Below are 19093 nucleotides of genomic sequence, written 5' to 3'. Positions count from 1 at the left end.
AAATCGACGCCATTTGCATTGGACTTGACCTTTGTCTCATTCCTTGCGCGTGACTATATAAGATTATATGTGCCTTCGGTGCCGGTAAGCGAGATTAAAACGAAATGCCGCCGCTTCATTTGTAATGAGATTATGAAATTTACGCTATATATTTCAGACAGCAAATGAACTAACGCTATAGTTTATTAATTTAATAAGCCATCAATTTAGAGGAAGCTATCAACGAGGTCAGATGCTAATTAACCATTTGATATTTTTCGTATTAGCTCCAGAGAATGAACACACGTAATATAAGAGAGTGATAGATGAAATTGTATCAATAAATGGATCAATTTTGTTAGAATATTTAAATTTGGTTGTTTTATTCTGGAATAAGAAAGTCTATGAGTATTTAATCAACAAAATATAAAAGTAAATATTTATTTGTTTAGGTGTTGTTAAATGAATTAGCATTTTTTACAATACATGATGAGTCAATATAACTCACCGGGTGGCCCAGATCAGACGCCCACATGGCCGGTAAGAAACGCCCGCCCCGATCGGCGTACGTTTCATCCCCTATCAGGGCCATTCCGAATAAAAATGCTTCGATTTGAGTTGGACTGGAATTGCTTCCAATAAAGACATACTGAAGTCGAAAAGTTCGACTTGAGCATGTCTCAGTTTTGAGACATTTAATAATTTAATAATTACACATTTTTCATTCATCAATTTTTATCTCATTTATGAGCTAAAAAGGTTCGACAATCTTAACCAAGACAAAGCTCGTCTTGAGTCAAGTAAACGTCGTCTTAGCCAAGTCAAGGCTCGACTTAAGACAAGTAAACGCCGTTTTACCTGTCGTGGCCATAAAAGTAAGACGAAGGCCTATGTGTTGACTCAGTTTTGAGACGCAGCCAGACATTGATGTTTTGGAGAAGAACTCAAGTTGAAGCATTTTTACTCGGGATATCAGGAACTTTGTGCACTGGCAATTTCAAGCTGTGAGCAGATAAAAAATCTCAAATATTCCATTCCTTTCAAGACATGCATGTGTTTCTCAAAATCCGAGTTACCTCTTTACGCAGCTAGTGATAACCAGAGTATACATTCAGGCTCAGGTACTTCATCATAATTGAGCGTTTTTAGGCCATTTTTAAATAAAAATATTGCGGTTTATAAAGTCAGCTCATATTCTTAATCTTAACATCGAAATTGTCTGGCCAATATAATATAAAAGTTTTTTTTTTTATACTCGGAATTTATGAAATTTCGCTTTTCAAGTTTTAGTTAGCCCTAAGATAAATTGAATGCTTGCTGCCTATTTTTCGGAATTTCACAACTTTTTATAATCAAGAATCCAGTTTCGTGATCTTCTCAGAAATGACATTTTTCTATTGTCAATTGTAAGAGGAGGTAATCTTAAAGCTAATTAAAAAATAATCATATTTCTTAGTTTAAGAAAAACGAGAACAATGCCGCTAAGTTAGAACTATTGAGTAGCATTTCGATATTTCAACGCATACTCGCCTCGAGTATAGAATAGTGCCAAATGAAATCTCACTAAAACCAAAAATAATAAAACCCTACTAAAGTACCGGGCGCCAGATAATTCTGTACTAAAATACCAACTTTTCTAAACATTTTTCATGTTTAAAATTAGAACAAAGCTACCGGAAAATTTTTTCAAAAAAATAATCCTAGAAGGCTACCACCTCGTCTATTACTTAATTTTATTTTAAACTTTTACAAAATTAATAAATTAAATTTTTAATTTTAAACTCTAAAATATACCGCAGTTTTCTAATTTCAATGTTTAAAAACTTCAAATTTAGAATTTTTATTTATTAATGATTTGAAAATAAAGCTGTTTCGAACAAAACCTGTCCATACAATGGGCTTCAGATTATCGAGACATAATTTGTTATTTGCTTTCTATTAATCCAGGTCCGAGGCTAGATCTGACTTTTGTGTATTACACCCCAATAGCAATCGTTGTAATATTGATCAAACAGTTCCAAGGTCGCTCGCAACGATACTCGATACTACAATGAAAGTTCATATGAAATTATACCCGAGGGTGAAATAGGCTCTTGTTCGTAACTTTTATGAATGAATATAATTCTGCCGTACAATTTAAAAAGACACTTATCTCACATTTTTGTCGAAAATGAGATTTTCACATCAATCAATTTGCAGGAGAAACATGCATCTTTCTACGCAAACGAGAATTCTGACAAACAAATAAATGTTATTGAGTAACAAGTTATTCCCGAGTGAAATTTGTAATTCGCTGCAGGATTAAACAGTAAGACACTGAAAAGTGATATTTGGCCTCTAATACTAGGTATGACGCATGACAATACAACTCAGAAAGACCGCTTGACGATTCGCGGTTTTTTTAACTTCGCGTCTACTACAATTCAAGAAAGCCGCATCTCTTTCGCTCGGACTCGAAAATTTACTTCAATTTTTTTTGCTTGTAAGCTATTGAATTATAATTAGGTTAATCCTTTTTTAATCATTTAGTAGTAAACATTTTCACGATTTCAACAGGTTTAAAAATATTATTTAAAGTGAAACCTTTCTGCCTATCAAACTTATTTGTGCACCTTTCCTTTTTTTGAATACATTTTATTGAAATTTTTAGATTCTCATCAGAAAACGTATGGAATTTGTATAAAATTTGACTCTCCGCCGCCGTTTTTGTCAAATGTCTACGTTTTGAGATCTTCTAAACCCAAAAAACAGGTTTTCGTTTTTGGATCTGTTTGGCTCTGTCTGTTTGCATCTGTCTGTTTGCATTTTAGTCTGTCTGACTATGTGTGTGTTTGTACACTGTGAAAAAGATCTTTTTAATTCAAGCAAAAAGATTTGTTTGAATAAATATTTTTGATGCAACACACCTTCTTTATTTCAAATAATAAAACATTTGTTTAATTTCAATATATGGAAGATATTCAAACTCATTGAATGAAAGAAATTATTTATTTTATACGATTTGTTTGATTCAAATAAATGATTTCATTAGGCCAAAGAATAAGTTTCTTTAATCGTCTTATACTTAAATTAAAGAACGTATTTATTTTATTCAAACAAATAATAGTTCTCCGTGCATCCACTTGAGTTTCGGGGCGCTGCAGCGCCACTTAGTTTTAGGCATTCAAAATGGTGGTTGAATCGTTGAATGTGTCAGCGTGTTTGTTGGCGGAATGTGAAAGCAGTAATGTAAAGGCTATACCTAAGCGAAACCTTGGAAATATGCAAGTTACATTGGGCGAGCTAGGAAAAAGTTGGTATTACACCAATTCCAGACCGTCGCCAGTTTTATTTTTGAGTAACTTCAGACATCTGTAAGAGAAATGAAAGTGTTCGTTTTGAGAAAATTTCTGGAAACCTGGGACCTACCCAGTGATTTAATTGTAATTTTAAAGAAAATTTATTTTCTTGTCATATTCTTAACCCTATTAAAAATATTTAAGGCTTTATTTCGAGCTTATCGATTTTTAGAGTGTCCTCTAATCTACAGCTGTTACTGTTACTATAGCGAAAAACATGGGTTATTGAAAACATATTCCTTTTTGAAATCAAAATGAAAATTGATTTAAATCGAAAAAAATCTGCAATTAATTTAACAGAAAAGACGTTTAACTTAAACAAGAGTTTTATTTCATTCAGACAAAATATATATTTAAATCAAAAATGTACAATCAACTAAAAAATTTGTTTCAATCAAACATATGTATGTTTGGCTGTATGACAAAGAAAGAATATGTTTCATTCAAACATAATATATTTGATGCAAACAGATCTTTTTCTCAGTGTGTGTAGATTTTTAGTCTGTCAGCACGATGACTTTCGAAAGAATTTACAGATTGGATTGGCCTTTGGGTATACTCTTTTAGTGCCCTAAACTGAAGGTCAAGTTCGTCAAGTTCAACCATTTTTTTTAAGATTCAAAAATTCTATGCATGGTTGTTCGTAGTACTCAAAATTAATCCTCATGATTTTTTTCGAAAAAAATGTGCATAGTTATATCATTCACAAAATTAACAGAAAAAAATCGAAAATGAAATTTTAGAGCGAAACAACGCACGATATGAAAAAAAGGCAAGAAGGACAAAACATGGCTTTTTGAAAGCCCTATAGAATTATCATGACTGCTTTTTAATTTTCGGAAAATCGATACTTTAAATTTTGATCGCATAAAAAATAATGAAAAATTCCATTTTGCGAACAAACTATGCAAGGTACGACAAAAGATGAATTGGTATAAATTGTGTACCCAAAAAATATCTACACATTTTTAATTAATCAATTTTTGATAGGACGCGTAGTTTTTGTTTTATTTGTAGAAAACATAAAAAATAAAATTTTTTAGACAAACGACACAAGCTACGAAAATAACAATTTATTTGCATAATGCGCAGTTTTTTTCAATTATAAAAATAAGACAATGAAAATACGTCTGTTTTAATACCAATGCATATTATGCATTGTGATAATGTATATATTTATTGTCATGATGTACATTTCAGAGTAGCTGAGAATAAAATTTAATGCAAAATAAGGAAAAAATATTAAATTAATCATGATAAATAAAATTTGTATTTTATTTTGCAATAATAAAACTTCTATATAGTTGGAGCGGCAATACTTTTTTCCGTGTATAAGCGTGCAGATGAATATAATAACTATTAGTATTCATGTTTGCTTATGTACATTTACAGTATTAATGTTAAAAAGTCTTTTATAGTTTATTTCTTTACTCTTGTTAAATACCTATTTTTAATTTCAATCGTTAAATCGATCACCGTTACATTTTAAATTTAATATGTATAACCTTTGCCTTATAGGGCTGTCTAGGCCTAGAAACTTTTCATTAATGAATACAAATTATAATTTTATAATTCATGAAACTCGTATTTAACCAATCTAAATGACTGATTATCACATTAAATTCATGTAGCTATACATATGTCTTCTCTTGACTCGTAATTCTCATACTTGACATCAACAGACACGATCACGAGATACCGATGAGAGAATCATATATCGCACGATTTAAGATTATCCAAGCGCACTATCGCTACATGAAAATCGTGGCCATACATTCATGTAGATAAAAACGTAGAACATTTACGGTATTGTTGAAGGTTTAATGTGTTATTTTAAAAAATCTAAAAGATGCTTTGTAGAGCAGAGGATAGACGTCGATTTCGATTGACGAGAAAATGCTGCTCCCTTGTGTGCGAAACTTACGTAACGGAGAATGTGGGTGCTTTCACTGTGGACTTAGCAGACTTACCACGAATTAAGGATTTGTGTGCTTCGGGCTGATTCGCAACAACGCATGACTCCGCAAACTGGAGCATTATAAAGCACATTCACTTTCTACTCACAAAGTCCTCGCGGTTAGATCAAGTCGTGATTCTCACGATACGACGAATTTGCACTTTAAAGTCGTGCCCATGCTTCGAAATGCAAGATTTAATGGATGAATCGCAAACTAGAGGCATGTAGGGTGCACAGAATCGAATTAGATTTGCATCACCTTGTTCATTAAGACTTTCTGAATATTGACTTTTCTATTTTTATGTTACAGAGGAAAGTATGCTACGGTTCGAAGGTGCAGGGAAAGATCTAGTGGAAGGCTATGGGCAGCTAAATTTTTGAGGAAAAGGCGGCGAGCCCAGGAACTTCGAGCTGAAGCTCTTCATGAGGTTGCAGTTCTGGACGCTACAGCTCACTGTTCTCGTCTCGTTTCTCTCCATCAGGTTTTTGAAACTAAGTCCGAGATGGTCCTCGTCCTAGAAATGTAAGTTTTTCTTCTTAATCTCCTTTCTTTGAAAAAAGAAAAATCTTTATAATGTATTTATTTCTATAAGCTAGAAATTAAAGCAAAAATGAAAATTATGTTTCCTTATTATTCCTCTTCCAATTAACGATCAATCTCTTTAAAAGAAAAGTACGCCTACTAGAAAAAATCGTGATTTGCAAAATCATGCGAATTATATTTATCACGAAATTACAAAGAAACGTTTTTTTCTTGTAGAAACATTATTTTAAGCATAAAGAGTCATTAAATTAGTCAATTGATTATTTCTATAGTGATATCTTATCCAAGACAACTTTATCACATTTCATGAATCTATCTTACCATTTTTCATAATTTTCTACATATATCTTACAATACGTGAAATGAAAATTCAGCGCAAGCTATATTTGGTTGCAAACTTTTCAAAAGTGGTTGTTTTATTTTAAAGGGCTCCCGGTGGTGAATTACAAATGGTGCTGGATAAGGATGAAGTCCCTGAAGAGCGACAAGTGGCCAGATTGCTCAAACAAATTCTTCATGGCATTGCTTTTCTTCATTCCCTTAACGTAGCACATCTTGATATTAAGGTGAGTGCAAGTGTTTTTTAATTTTTACAAATATTGCCTTCTATTGAAAGAGTACTAATGAAAATACCACCCTGAAAATAACTTTTGTGTTCTGCCTGAAGAAGACATTTTAGGCAACATTCCGATTGGAATGTGGACAGTGGACACTGGTAGCCAGTACGAACGACCTAAATTGTTATATAAATACGGGGAACATTGCCAACCATCAGATTAGAAATGACTACAAGCTTAAAACTGCAGGTTCTGAACTCTTCCCAGAACAATCTCACTTTCAACCGAAATTCCGTAAATTATTTTTACATTCGTCAAGATTGACCGACATACTCTTGGTTATTTCTAATTATAAAAGTCTATTTATAATAATAATAATAATAATAATAATAATAATAATAACCGCCAGAGAGACTCGGTGGCTCAGTTGGTTAGACAATTAGACTTCACCTCAGAGGTCCGGGGTTCGATCCCTGAGCCGGTACCTCTGGAAATTTTTCAATGTACCTTTACCGAGGTTCTGGTGGTTCGGAACCCACCTTAAGCTGTAGGTCCCCCCATCGTGTACTTGACTGCAACCCAGTCCGTCAATGATGGGGTAAAAACCAGGCTTTGTCCAATATGTCTGGGCAGACTGCTCTCATCAGATCACTTGATTGCATTCTAAAAATGCGTCCGTGACTGATGATATATACCGGGAGAGCCCCGTGCAAAATGATCAAATAAAAATCCAACTCTAACCAAAAATGCCATCGACATATTGGGCAGTATAAGCCTGTGACAGCATTTCGCCACAGAAATGTTTTTAAAATAATAACCGCCTACACTTGGGAACAGTATTCTGAATTTTATTTAAACAATATAATGTAACCAAGAAAAATTATTCCAGACATTTTCAACACTAATTTAATGTTTTCTTATTAATCATAGTAAATGATTTGAAAAAAAGCAGTTATAACCTCTTACTCCCTGCAGAAATATACATAGGTCGCGCCGCGGCGTCATTCCCCATATATGAAGGCGCAAGATTTAATTAATTTTAATATATTTAAAACGCTTATAGAAACAAGTCATGATACCAGAAGTTTAATAAACGACTTCACTCATTACAACCAAACTTTTTCGTCGGCTTCCGCCAAAACTGTATTTGATGTGTAAACATCTTAAACTTCGATATGGGGAGTCGTGTCTGATTCGAGTTAAACCACGGCTCGAAAGTGTAACGCAAAGTTCTGACACACCGAAATGTTGGAAGATGCAAGTTTCTGTCACACCCAATTAGTCGTATAATTTGCGACGCACGTGTTTTTTTCATAATTACTCTTCTAACGCGTATTTGAATACAAAAATTACATCAAATTACAATTTCTCCAAGCAGAGAAAGCTATTTTATGTCAATAATTATGTCAGGGGGGGGGGGATTAATTTACCCTGAATAGGGTAAGGATACAAAATCTGCCCCCGCGCGTATTAACTTGTAATACCTGTCATAGGTTCGCATTTATGTGAAGTAAAATTTAACCCAATGATAACCCTGAACAATTATTTTTATGTGACTTATGCAGGGGGAAAGATAAATAAAAAAGTGTTTTTTCTCTAAAATGCCACAACCGATTTTGATCAAAAAAATAAATGTTGTAGACACTAATGAGGATATTATAACAAAATAAAACAATTTATTAAAAAAATAGCAGGTCCAAATTTTTTTTAATTTTTCAACTAAAAATTTGAGGCTATATTTTAGAGTGACCATATTCATATTTTACGTAAACATTTCTTAAAATATCGTTTATAACATATATTTTTGTTTCCATTTTTTGAAAGGGTGGAACAATGTGAAAAAATGGCGCATGCAACATACCGCACAGTTACGGTGCAGCCCCCGACCGCATACTTTGGCACGTAACCCTATCTCATTTTTTCATGGTCAGAAGTAAAATTTCTCGTAATTATGACTCTGAAAATGCTTTTTTGTGTGACTTACAGAGGAGCTGCTTGAACTCTTTTTAAAGCGTATGTGAAATTGACCATATTGCTTGGGAACAGTTAAATATTGCATTGAATTGCGATTTATATGCTTGACAAGTATTCGTTGTACGCGTTCTTGAACAAAATTCAGCCCAAATTTTTTATAGAAAACTGGAATTACTTGCACTACAATTTTTTGAAATATAATGAGAAAATTTTTAACTCTTTCGTCTGATTTGTTAAATTACCTTTAGTTCTTCATGAAAACATGTCTCAGTTTCGGATGGATCTGAAAAAGCAAAACCTAAAAAGATTTTAAAAAAAGAACCGATTTCTGATTTTGCGTTTTTCTGTTCATTGCTCAATTCGAATAGCGGATAGCTGAATGGATACCAATTTTGAAATTTACATACATTACTTTTGGAGTGAACGTCTTACCAGTAAACTTTTTGCATTTTGAAGCTAAATAAGAGAGTGCTGTTGCATAGGAAGTCATTTTTTTGTCAAGAAGCAAGAAGGACGCAAAAGTAATGTATAAATTTTGATTTAATCCGATATTCGAAAAAACTTACGTAAATTAATCAGGACAACTGTATAGAAGGTCCCATCGATGCAAGTAATTGCAAGCTGGCGTAAAAGCAATAAATTATTAATCGTTAAAAACATCACAATATTTTCTTTTCTATCATTAACTAGCAAAAAATGTTCTTTATCGTTTGTCTTGATCGTTCTGCTGACAGGTGTAGGTGTAGGCAGGTCCCACATCGTTTACTTGACTGCAACCCAGCCCGTCAATGATGGAATAAAAACCAGGCTTTGTCCAATATGTCGGGGCACACTGCTCTCGTCAGATCACTTGATTGCATTATAAAAATGCGTCCGTGATTGATGATATATACCGAGACAGCCCTGTGTTAAATAATCAAAATAAAATCGAATGCTAATCAAAAATGCCTTCGACATGTTGGGCAGTAACCATCTTAAGCCTGAGACAATGTTACCCTTGCAGTATTTTTATAATCTAAGAAGAAGTTACAGTGGTTATAGTTATTTCTGGTTTCAAAATTTTAAGTCCATTGCTTCCTTTCTGAACTACCCCTACTCCTCTCATGTCAGGTCCGCCACTTGACTGGTGGGGAAGAGAGAGTTGACTAATATTTGACTAGGCACCCCGTCGATTCTCACTATAGGACGCAAGTCAACAGCAGCTCTTTATGTTTGCCGAATACCTCTTGGGATAGCACACAGGAAACTTTGGGAGCCCACAGTTGAAGAAATATTACAAATACTCCGCTGGAACCTGGATATCCTGTAAATTATAATAGGTTCTTTCAGTTCTATTAACGTTAATAAAAAATTACACAGAAATAACAAATGATACATTTTTTCCGTTCTCCTAAAATAGTTTCGAATCAGGGTTAGCCCCTTATGGTTCCCGACCATTCAGTTGTACATATGTATCGAGTAGTAGTTTTCCCCTAGAGGAATCTTATATAAATCTTTTGGCTAATATCAAAGAATATTAGGCTATTAGAAAATTACACGATATTAGCGGAAAATTTAAAAGGCCAGCGTAGGAATATGAGTTTCCTATTTATCAGAGCAATCGATATGGGTAAGCCAAAGCAAGCCGATTTTGTATATTAATAATATCCACGACATACGTCCCTGCGAGACTCACTAGCGTATTTCGATGTTTAATGCCGCCGTAGATTATGATCACGCTTATGCAATCCAATTATCCTTGCAGACATTTCGCAAATCGCCGTTAATTCAAGAGCCTGGGGATAAAGTAGAGATACTTTGCTTTTACTTTGTCTTGAGCTTTTTTTTCCCCCTTTTTCGCTTATTCTACTTGATTCATTAGATCATTCGAAAGTCCCGTTATCGTTTTGCCACTTTCATGTCGTTTTTTCTGGTAAATTTCCATTTCCTTTGGCAGGTATTATATATTCTTCAAAGTATTCGATTAGCATTCATTATATGTTTTCCAGATCTTTAGTGCTTATTTTATAATTTAATTGCAAAAACTATTTAGTAATTTGTCTTAATCGCAACCGTAATTTTTACAATTCGGAATAATCGGAAAATATCTTCTGACCTTGTGTCATTTAACATTATCAACCAGTCTTATCCTGATAATGACAATCAGCTAATGATTCGAAGTGCCTATCGTGACATCGTCTCGTGATGTTTTCTGACCGATAAGACAAAACCAAACTCGTATCCTCATGCACAAGAAGTTGTCTTCACCTAGAAAAGACATCCACATAAGTGCAACTTTGTGTAGGGATAATTTGCATGAAATGATTGGTGTGTACCTATGTTGTTAAATATCGTATCAAGATTTTTTCCTAACGCATCCGTACATTGTGGCATTTCTCTCAACATTGTATATTCAGATAATAAATGTCCTGGCGATACTACCCAGCGACATTAGAAAAACAATGGTTCTTTAGATAGTGAGTAAAATTTTACGGAGTTGCGTATAACCAAAAGAATTAATTAATATTTTTAGCTTATAAATAATCAAATTGTTATCTTTCACGGAAGTTTGTTGCATAACTCATAACGCCGTTTTCATGGAAGACAATTTCTGTCTTTCTTTTCTTAGAATTTTACAATTCAATTGAAATTTAAATCCAAATTGTGACACAAAAGTAAAGGATTTCTATGCATCAAAAACTTTTCTCAGGTCTACTCTAATAATAAAAATTTATTCATCGCGAAGACACCGGAGGTAAAGATGATACGAATTGATTTCAATAAAGAAAATTGATTATAATTAGAGATCATTCTTCAATAATTAGACAAATGCTTTTTGTCAAAGACACCAGACATAGATGAGCAATCGAAATAGTATCATTCATTGATAGTATAGTATGTTTAAAACTTTAGCACAAAATACACGATTTCTAATGTATATATTTGGAAAGTTACAAAATTTGGAAAGCGAGATTTTAATCGGATAGAATTTTTTATGAATCAAAGGTCAATAATTATATTTCTTGAGTCCCGAAAATGCAAAAACCGTGCGTAACTCATGTTTTGTTCACTTAGTCATCATACAAAAATAGCAAAATGGATTTGTTTTGAATAGTGTGGGGCGCGCGAATACTCTCGGAGTGAAATTCCTCGCCGCTGATGCTTTTTCGTTCGCTTTCGGCTGCAGGGGACGCTCTTCTGAAAATAACACTGCACCACAAATTCAGGGTATTCGCCGGTTCCACATATAGATCTCGCGATTATGAATGGAAAAATGTATGTGATTTCTTTGGTGAAGTTCCAGGAACACTCTTGGCCACGTCTATCGACTTTGAGGCAGTTCCGCTCGAGTCATCTACAAAGACTCTAGTGCACTTAAATTATTATGGTGTAGTATAACGGTACCCTATAAAAAATTACTTAAGAAATATACTATGGCTATGTAATCAACATTTAGGAAAAGGTTGCACTCCACGTTTTGCCAAAGCAAGACTGGTCTACCATCAATGAGAGGAAAATTGATTTAATTCTTAAAAAAATGTTCCGTCAGTAAATGAGAAACTATTGATTGGAAAATTTGGCATTATAATATTTATTTTTACAATAGTTCGATAGCAATCTAAGATATAGTCCAGAAAATAGTGTTAATTCCTGCATCGATACGAAGAAATACTTTGTGTATTCAAAATACCAATTTATTCAATGGAAAATTGAATTGAGGCAAAAGTGATATTCACAAATTTAATAATAAAGCTGACATTGCAATAACTAACAGCTTAAATAACATAAGTTGCAACATAGGTTAGAAAAATCACCATTCTCATTGGGAATGTGCGATCAGAGTAAAAACACTTGTAAATAGTGCTTTTCAAAAAGTCGCATTTAAAATAGGAAATTCAGTGCCCTATGACGTCCTCTGCGTCGAGGTTGATGAAGATGAACGAATTCCCAAATCTCAAAATTGGTTTTATCACAGGAAAAAGTCTCCGTTTTTAGTATAAGTACAATTTTTTAGTCATTTATTATTATATTTGAATAAAATTAATGAACTTCACATTTTAATATGCACATTAGTGAATCTTGAATGAAATAGTGACGTTATCTATCTATAATTAAAAGTTTTTCATAAGGACAACCACGGAATTCCGCCAGGAGTGGTTGATAATTTGAAATAGTGCACCTGTTCTAAACGAAATCGCGGTAAAATTTCAGTCCTAACCACGTCCCACGACAATAAATTCTTAATTGTTGAAAACATCCCAATGATTTCCTTTTTAGTATTAACTAGAAAAACAATTTCTATATCGTTAGCCTCGATGTTTATGCTGTCAATTTGGAATAGGACAGTTTTAACCACATAGGTTAGGTGGTTACAGAATGTGGCGGATTCCATACGACGCTGTGATGCTTTTCAGGCATCCCTGGCATAACCAGATTGGTTTTAAGTTTGCCCGAAAATTCGATAACAAGCATAGTTTGTTTCTCGAAGTCAGGGAGAACTATGTCAGGCCTCGAGTTCGTAATAGAAAAAATAGTCGAGAATATGCATCTCCAGTATATGTGGCACTTTTTATTTTCTACAATTGACTCTAACTCACTAGGAACGTTTCGCGGAGATGTGTTAGAGGTAATATCGTAGATGGGGCAGAGATGGTAATAAAGTACTCTTAGTGCCCATTGTGCCTTCGGATTCACGTCGTTCCCGCAGGGGTTGTACAACTAGATAGTATGTGTCTTAAATGCTCGGGGTGTGCATTACAGGGTCTGCAGCTATAATCGGGAAAGTCTTGGCTTAAAATGTGGTGACGATATGCTAAAGTGGAAATGACATGAACTTAACACGACAAAATGAAACCTTTCATGTGCGACTTTAATCTGGCTGATTTAAGGAAGGCAAACGCTAGCTCACACGACATCGAGTGATCCTCCACATTTCTATGGAGGATACTGTGCATCCTCTTGTCGAAAAGCTGTTCACGGAAGTTTTTCTCGTGTGCTTTCTTAATCCGCGCCTTGAAAAGAGATTACTCGAGAGGGATAAAATTTTATGCATTTTGCTCAGCTCTGTTATTGAAGTCAGGGTCGAGTGTTTCAGCAGCCTCCTCCGCTGCGTTGTACAAAACGGCACCTGTGCCTAATTCTTAGTGCTTCCTGACCATTTGAGGAAGAGAGCCCCGTCCATTTGCAACTATATCTGCTGTACCCGGAATAATCCTATTTATTCCAGACATCTCGTACGAAAAAAGACCGTTTTACCGTATTATGTAAGTGATGGACGTTTTTGTGCTAAAACGGTTTATTAAGGGGTCCTGAATAAAATTCCAAGTTTTCTAGAAATGCCACCCGTGCGTCCCGGAGATATTTTTGAAAAAAATTCCCAAAATCGTGTTTGCGTAGTCTGACCCGTCCAATTGCATTTTTGAGCATAATATTCAACACCAAAATTAAACTAGAGAAAACTCTGAAAAATTTGAGTGCAAAAAATCTCCTATCTTCAATAGGTGCCGAGTTATGGTCCTTTAAAGAACCCAGATTTTTTGGAAAAAAGAGGCAAAAATCCCAATTCTGAAGTCTGTCTCTGTACTTTGGAATCTATTAATTTTACAAAAAAATTTCAAAAGTTAAATTGAAGTAAACGCAATCTCGGGTAATTATAAAAAAATGCAATGATCTAGCGTCAACAGGTCATAAGTTATAGCCTCACAAAGTTGACCGCTTTCGACCTATTTTTCAGGGCAGAAAATTGTGCGTAAATCTAAAAAATGATCTTTTAGTCTTCGTAGATCAAGAGTTATGACTCTAAAAAAACATCATTTTTTTGCTATTTTGAGCTATTTATATCCAAAAAAGTTTTTTCAAAGCTGCTCGTTTCATAGATATCCTACAGAAAAACTTCGTAAGAACAAATTATAGAGGACTAAATTCCGCGTAAAATAAAAAAAATAAAATATTTCAGCTCATATAGTTCACAAGTTATAATATATAATGATAAACCCCACTTATTTTTAGCATTTGCTAATATCCAAGAGAAATTGCATTTATTCAAATTAAATAAAAAGTAAGAAAATTGTTATCAAGATGACTGGGACTAAGGTCACGATTATTAGGATGTTTACCTTACTTTGTGAAAATCCATTGCAAAATATCTGTTGTCGAAATTAATTTAAAATACTATTAATTAACTGCTTTATTGGGGAAATCACTTTAAAAAAGCGCCTAATACTCTACCTCCAGACTGGCGTAGAAAAGAGTTCATTTTACAAAATAATCTTTAAATTTTTGGCATTCCTAACATAAAATAATACAACCATATAAAACTGATCCATTCAATAGCATTTTTGATGAATAGTGAATAATTTTAAATCAGTAATTTGTACTTTTTTCATTTAATTTCGAAGCCAGATACTCTAGTAGTAATTTTCACAAAGTAAATATATAAAATATTAATACAATTGATAGAGTTAAGTATATTATTTAAACAATTGTTGAACAATCGGTTTGTTTTCAACAAAAAAGGAGAGAAAGTGAACTTGTAATTAACTCCAAATTTAATTTATTTTCTCAACAGGTTCCAAAGTACAGATATAAACTTCAAAATTGAGCTTTTTCGCCTCTTTTTATAGAAAATCCGCGTTCTTTGAAGGACCATAACTCAGCACCTATTGAAGATAGAAGTTTTTTTTTGCCGTCAAATTTTTGAGAATTTCCTCTAGTTTAATATTGGTGTTGAACATTATGCTGAAAAATGCAATGGGACGGGTCAGTCTACGCAAACACGATTTTAGGAACTTTTTGCCAAAATATCTCCGGTACGCACGGGTGGCATTTCTAGAAACTTGGAATTTCCATCAGTATCCCTTAATAAACCGTTTTAGCAAAAAACGTGCATTACCTACTCAATACGATTTACCATAAAAGTACCAGCTGCCTGGACTAATTGTGAACTTAATTTGACTTAATGTGTATGATTTTGTTTATATGCATAACCTTTCGTGCCCCGTTGTTAAGGATCTGAGTTTGTCCTTGACGCTTGGAACAACTCGAAATGAATAGAGTAATACCGGAACGGCAAGCATGTTCGTTGTAGATACTTCGTTCTTCGCCGACAGTTCAGAAGACAAAATCTGCCGGATGAGACGTTTGTATCTGCTTCGGAGAATATTCTTTATAGATGTCATATACTGAATACGGCTTTGAGGCACGCCCAGGTACTGATAGGTTTCTTCAGTGTCAATATGTCCACACCAATCTCTCATATGTACTGCCTGCCAATATCTAAAGGACTCTGACGTTTACTTTTACCAGAAGCAAACATCTTAGGTCATTCATATAAAATACATGAGTGACCATAATGTTAGAGATGATTAATGTCGCCACAGAGGTATCCAGAAGAATTTTATAGTGCTCCAAATCTCTCTTGAAAAAATCCTGTAATTCTCTGGGTTGGACAAGTTGCCTTTTTTCGATGGGATTATAGTGCGTCCTAACACCAGCTACTGCGGAATGGGCGTTTCCGACTTCAAATATAAGGTGTACGAGGTGTGTTCAAAAAATAAGGTGACTTTATGGTTTTCTAAAAAAATATTCATTTATTCCTCAATATTTATGTTATCCCCTTCAAAGTAATCCCCCTCAGATATAATACACTTGTGCAAACGCTTTTTCCAATCATCGAAGCACTTCTGATAATTATTTTGTGGTATAGCCTTGAGTTCTTTCAGCGATGCAGTTTTTATCTCCTCAATCGTTGAAAATCGATGTCCTTTCATGGGTCTCTTCAGTTTTGGGAAAAGAAAAAAGTCACTAGGGGCCAAATCCGGTCAATATGGAGGCTGAGGCATGACTGCGGTGCTGTTTTTGGTCGGATCTTTTGATCAAAACTTAGCAGCTTTGGAACAAATTTCGCTGACACACGTCTCATGCCCAAAACGTCCGAAAAGATAGCATAGCATGAGCCAACCGATATGCCAACATCTTCAGAAACTTCTCGGATGGTAATTCAGCGATTTTTCAACACCATTTCTTCCACTGCTTGAACGTTTTCATCTGTTGTTGACGTGCTGGGACGTCCAGGGCGAGGTTCGCCTTCGACATCCTCTCAAACTTCTTGGAACAGCTTGTACCACCTATACACATTTTTCTTACTCAGAGTAGACTCACCGTATGCAACTGTCAACATTACAAGAGTTTTAGAGCACTGGATTCCATTTCTCACACAAAATTTAATGCAAACTCTTTGCTCCATTTTTTTCGTAAGAAGAAAATCGCCGAGCACACCAAACCCTTCTAACCTTTTACGCCTCTGCCAGAAAAACAATACGAGCTATATAGTCAAAACTGTGAACATATGATCGTGACGAGTGTGCCAACACAACAAAGCAAAAAATTTAAAACTTGAATGTACGTAGCCAGCGAAAATTGAAAAGTCACCTTACTTTTTGAGCATACCTCCTATATGTAAGCCAGATATTGGTGTATAGGCGCAAACTTCTTCCACCAGAAGTTATTGATACCATCTGGTCCTACAGCGGAAATGTTCTTCAAACCCATCATTGTTTTTTTCACCTCTTCAACAGTGATAGATGGACATTCCTCCTCAGATGTTACAAGATTGTCGCAAAACTCCTGGAAGTAGATGATTCGATCAGTATCTTCTTTCAAATCCAGTATTTTCGGGATCTTGTATACCTCTCTCCAAAAAGTCTCTGCCTCGTTGGGCGTGTATGTGTAATATGCTACCAGATCTTATTTAGTCAATCACACACTGAACTGGGGACGCATTCTGTCATATCCATTCAATCTTCTTGTTCAGTTGATGCAAGCGTTTTTGTATTTTTTGATCCATCGTCAGTTTTAGCCTTCGATTTGAATCAGCTGAAATACTCGCAGCACCATAAACTAAACAATTGATGGTCTAGAGGTCGGACTCCTCCGAGATATCCTGACGAAGGGAGGCATCCATTTTAACCAAATCTTGGAGCTTAGGAGGAAATTGTATGTTAATTTTCCTCCTGGTCCTGAAATCATTATTATCTCTCAGAAGGTGCCTGATTTCCGCGTTTGATCGCAATGTCAATTACTCATCTTCATCTTTAGGTTGTTCATGTAGTGGTTGAGGAAGCGCTCCGTGCACATATCCAGTTTTCAAGAGGTAAGCACGTTGATTTCGCAATCACTGATGCGAAACGTCCTGAAGCCGCGGGTCTTGCTGCCACCACAAAATGTGCATACGCACCATAAAACCTCAGTAAATAGGAATAATGCTCACATCGTAGCAGTCCCGCAAATCATCCTTGAGTTGATTGGGCCACTCAGTGTGTACGTTTCACAGGCTCGTCGTTGTGTTTTCATCTAAATTATTTTCAGCATCCCGAACTCTAGGGTAATCGGCATTGTTTGCCGACCAATTGTCGTTTGAACCAAAGAGTTTGTCTGTCCTTGTAGAGCCCCGCATGTAAGGATGAGACTCTGAAAGGTTGCCCGAAAATTGTCCGCGACTGCTTCTTAATTATTGCTACCATATTCAGCAGAAACTCTTGGTACAGGGACCCCCTATCCGTAACACGAGGTGTGTTTTTGTGTGTGACGCGAGTGCTTGTTTTTCTATTATCGATTTTACTGCATTTCGCGCGAAACGGTTGACTGCGCGGAGAAATATTTGATTGTAAAATTTGATATTATATAGGTCTCTTTACAGTAAAAACAAAGTGTTAACACTCAGGATACACACTGGGTTAGCGTAACCCGAGCGAGTATTCAAGTTAGTGCCACTTTCGAAGAAGTCGATGTTAAGGGTCCGTACAGGAGAGGAAAAATCACTGAGGTGCGAACATTTGGAGCGCCGGTCGGCAGTTTCAGTCTGCGCTTGGTGTGCAAATTATAAGTTTGGAGAAATTGTTGTCGGATATAATAGAATAATTGGATGCACGGTATCTTCCACAGAAATGTGGAGGATCAGTCAATGTCGTGTGAGCTAACTTTTGCTTTCCTTAAGTCGCCTGGATTGAAGTCTGGTACGGAGGGTTTTAATTTGGCATGCCAAGACGGTGTCATTTCCACCTTAAGATACCGTCGCCACATTTTAAGCCAAGATATTCCCGATGATCGCTGCAGAGCGTGTCATGCACACCTCGAGCATTTAGCTCGCATACTATCCAGTTGTTCAACTTATGCGGGAACGACCTACATCCAAAGGCACAATGCGGCATTAAGAGTGCTTTATTACCATCTCTGTCACTCTTACCGCATTAACCTTAATATCGCTCCTCTAAATGCTCCTAAGTAAATCGAGTCAATTGTCGAGAATGGACAGTGCCGCCTATACTGGAACTTTATATTCTTGACAATTGTTTCTGTTGCACACTCGAGGCCAGACATGGTTCTTCTTGAATTCGCGAAGCAAACCATTTCGCTATCGAATTTTCGGCGCAAGCTGACAAAAACATCATAGCCAAAAAGAATGAAAAGAAAGAGAGGTATAGAGACCTTATAAGGGAGTTGCAACGATTGTACCCGGAATATTCTGTTAAACTAATCGTCCTTATCTTCGGTGCTCTTGGAGGTGCTAAGCTTTCACTCGTTAATAGGCTGAAAAGCATCCCCGCGTGTCAACAATATGCTAAAAAACTTGCGGGAAAAATGCAGAAGGCGGTAGTTTTTGGATCGCTTCGTGTTCTCAGGGTGCACGAAACTTTTGCCGGATCGTCGTATTGATATCGTTACAGACTGTAACCACCTATCTCACGGTCGTGAGACGTGGTTGTGG

At 35.4% G+C, this 19093-nt stretch overlaps 1 protein-coding gene across 3 annotated transcripts in view; it reads left to right on the top strand.

Moving 5' to 3' along the window:
- The window catches only part of LOC117174860 (serine/threonine-protein kinase 17B-like), a 295788-nt gene that overhangs the window by 227640 nt on the left and 49055 nt on the right, over positions 1-19093 (top strand). For all 3 annotated transcript variants that reach the window (XM_033364259.1, XM_033364260.1, XM_033364261.1), the window contains 2 exons: positions 5585-5797; positions 6246-6384. In XM_033364259.1, the coding sequence (XP_033220150.1) occupies positions 5585-5797; positions 6246-6384 (352 nt within the window). The remainder of the gene's footprint in view (positions 1-5584; positions 5798-6245; positions 6385-19093) is intronic.

This window comes from Belonocnema kinseyi, chromosome 6 (genome assembly GCF_010883055.1).
Source record: "Belonocnema kinseyi isolate 2016_QV_RU_SX_M_011 chromosome 6, B_treatae_v1, whole genome shotgun sequence".
NCBI lineage: Eukaryota > Metazoa > Arthropoda > Insecta > Hymenoptera > Cynipidae > Belonocnema > Belonocnema kinseyi.
Note: the sequence above shows the minus strand (reverse complement) of the source record. Positions and strands in the feature narration are given on the sequence as shown.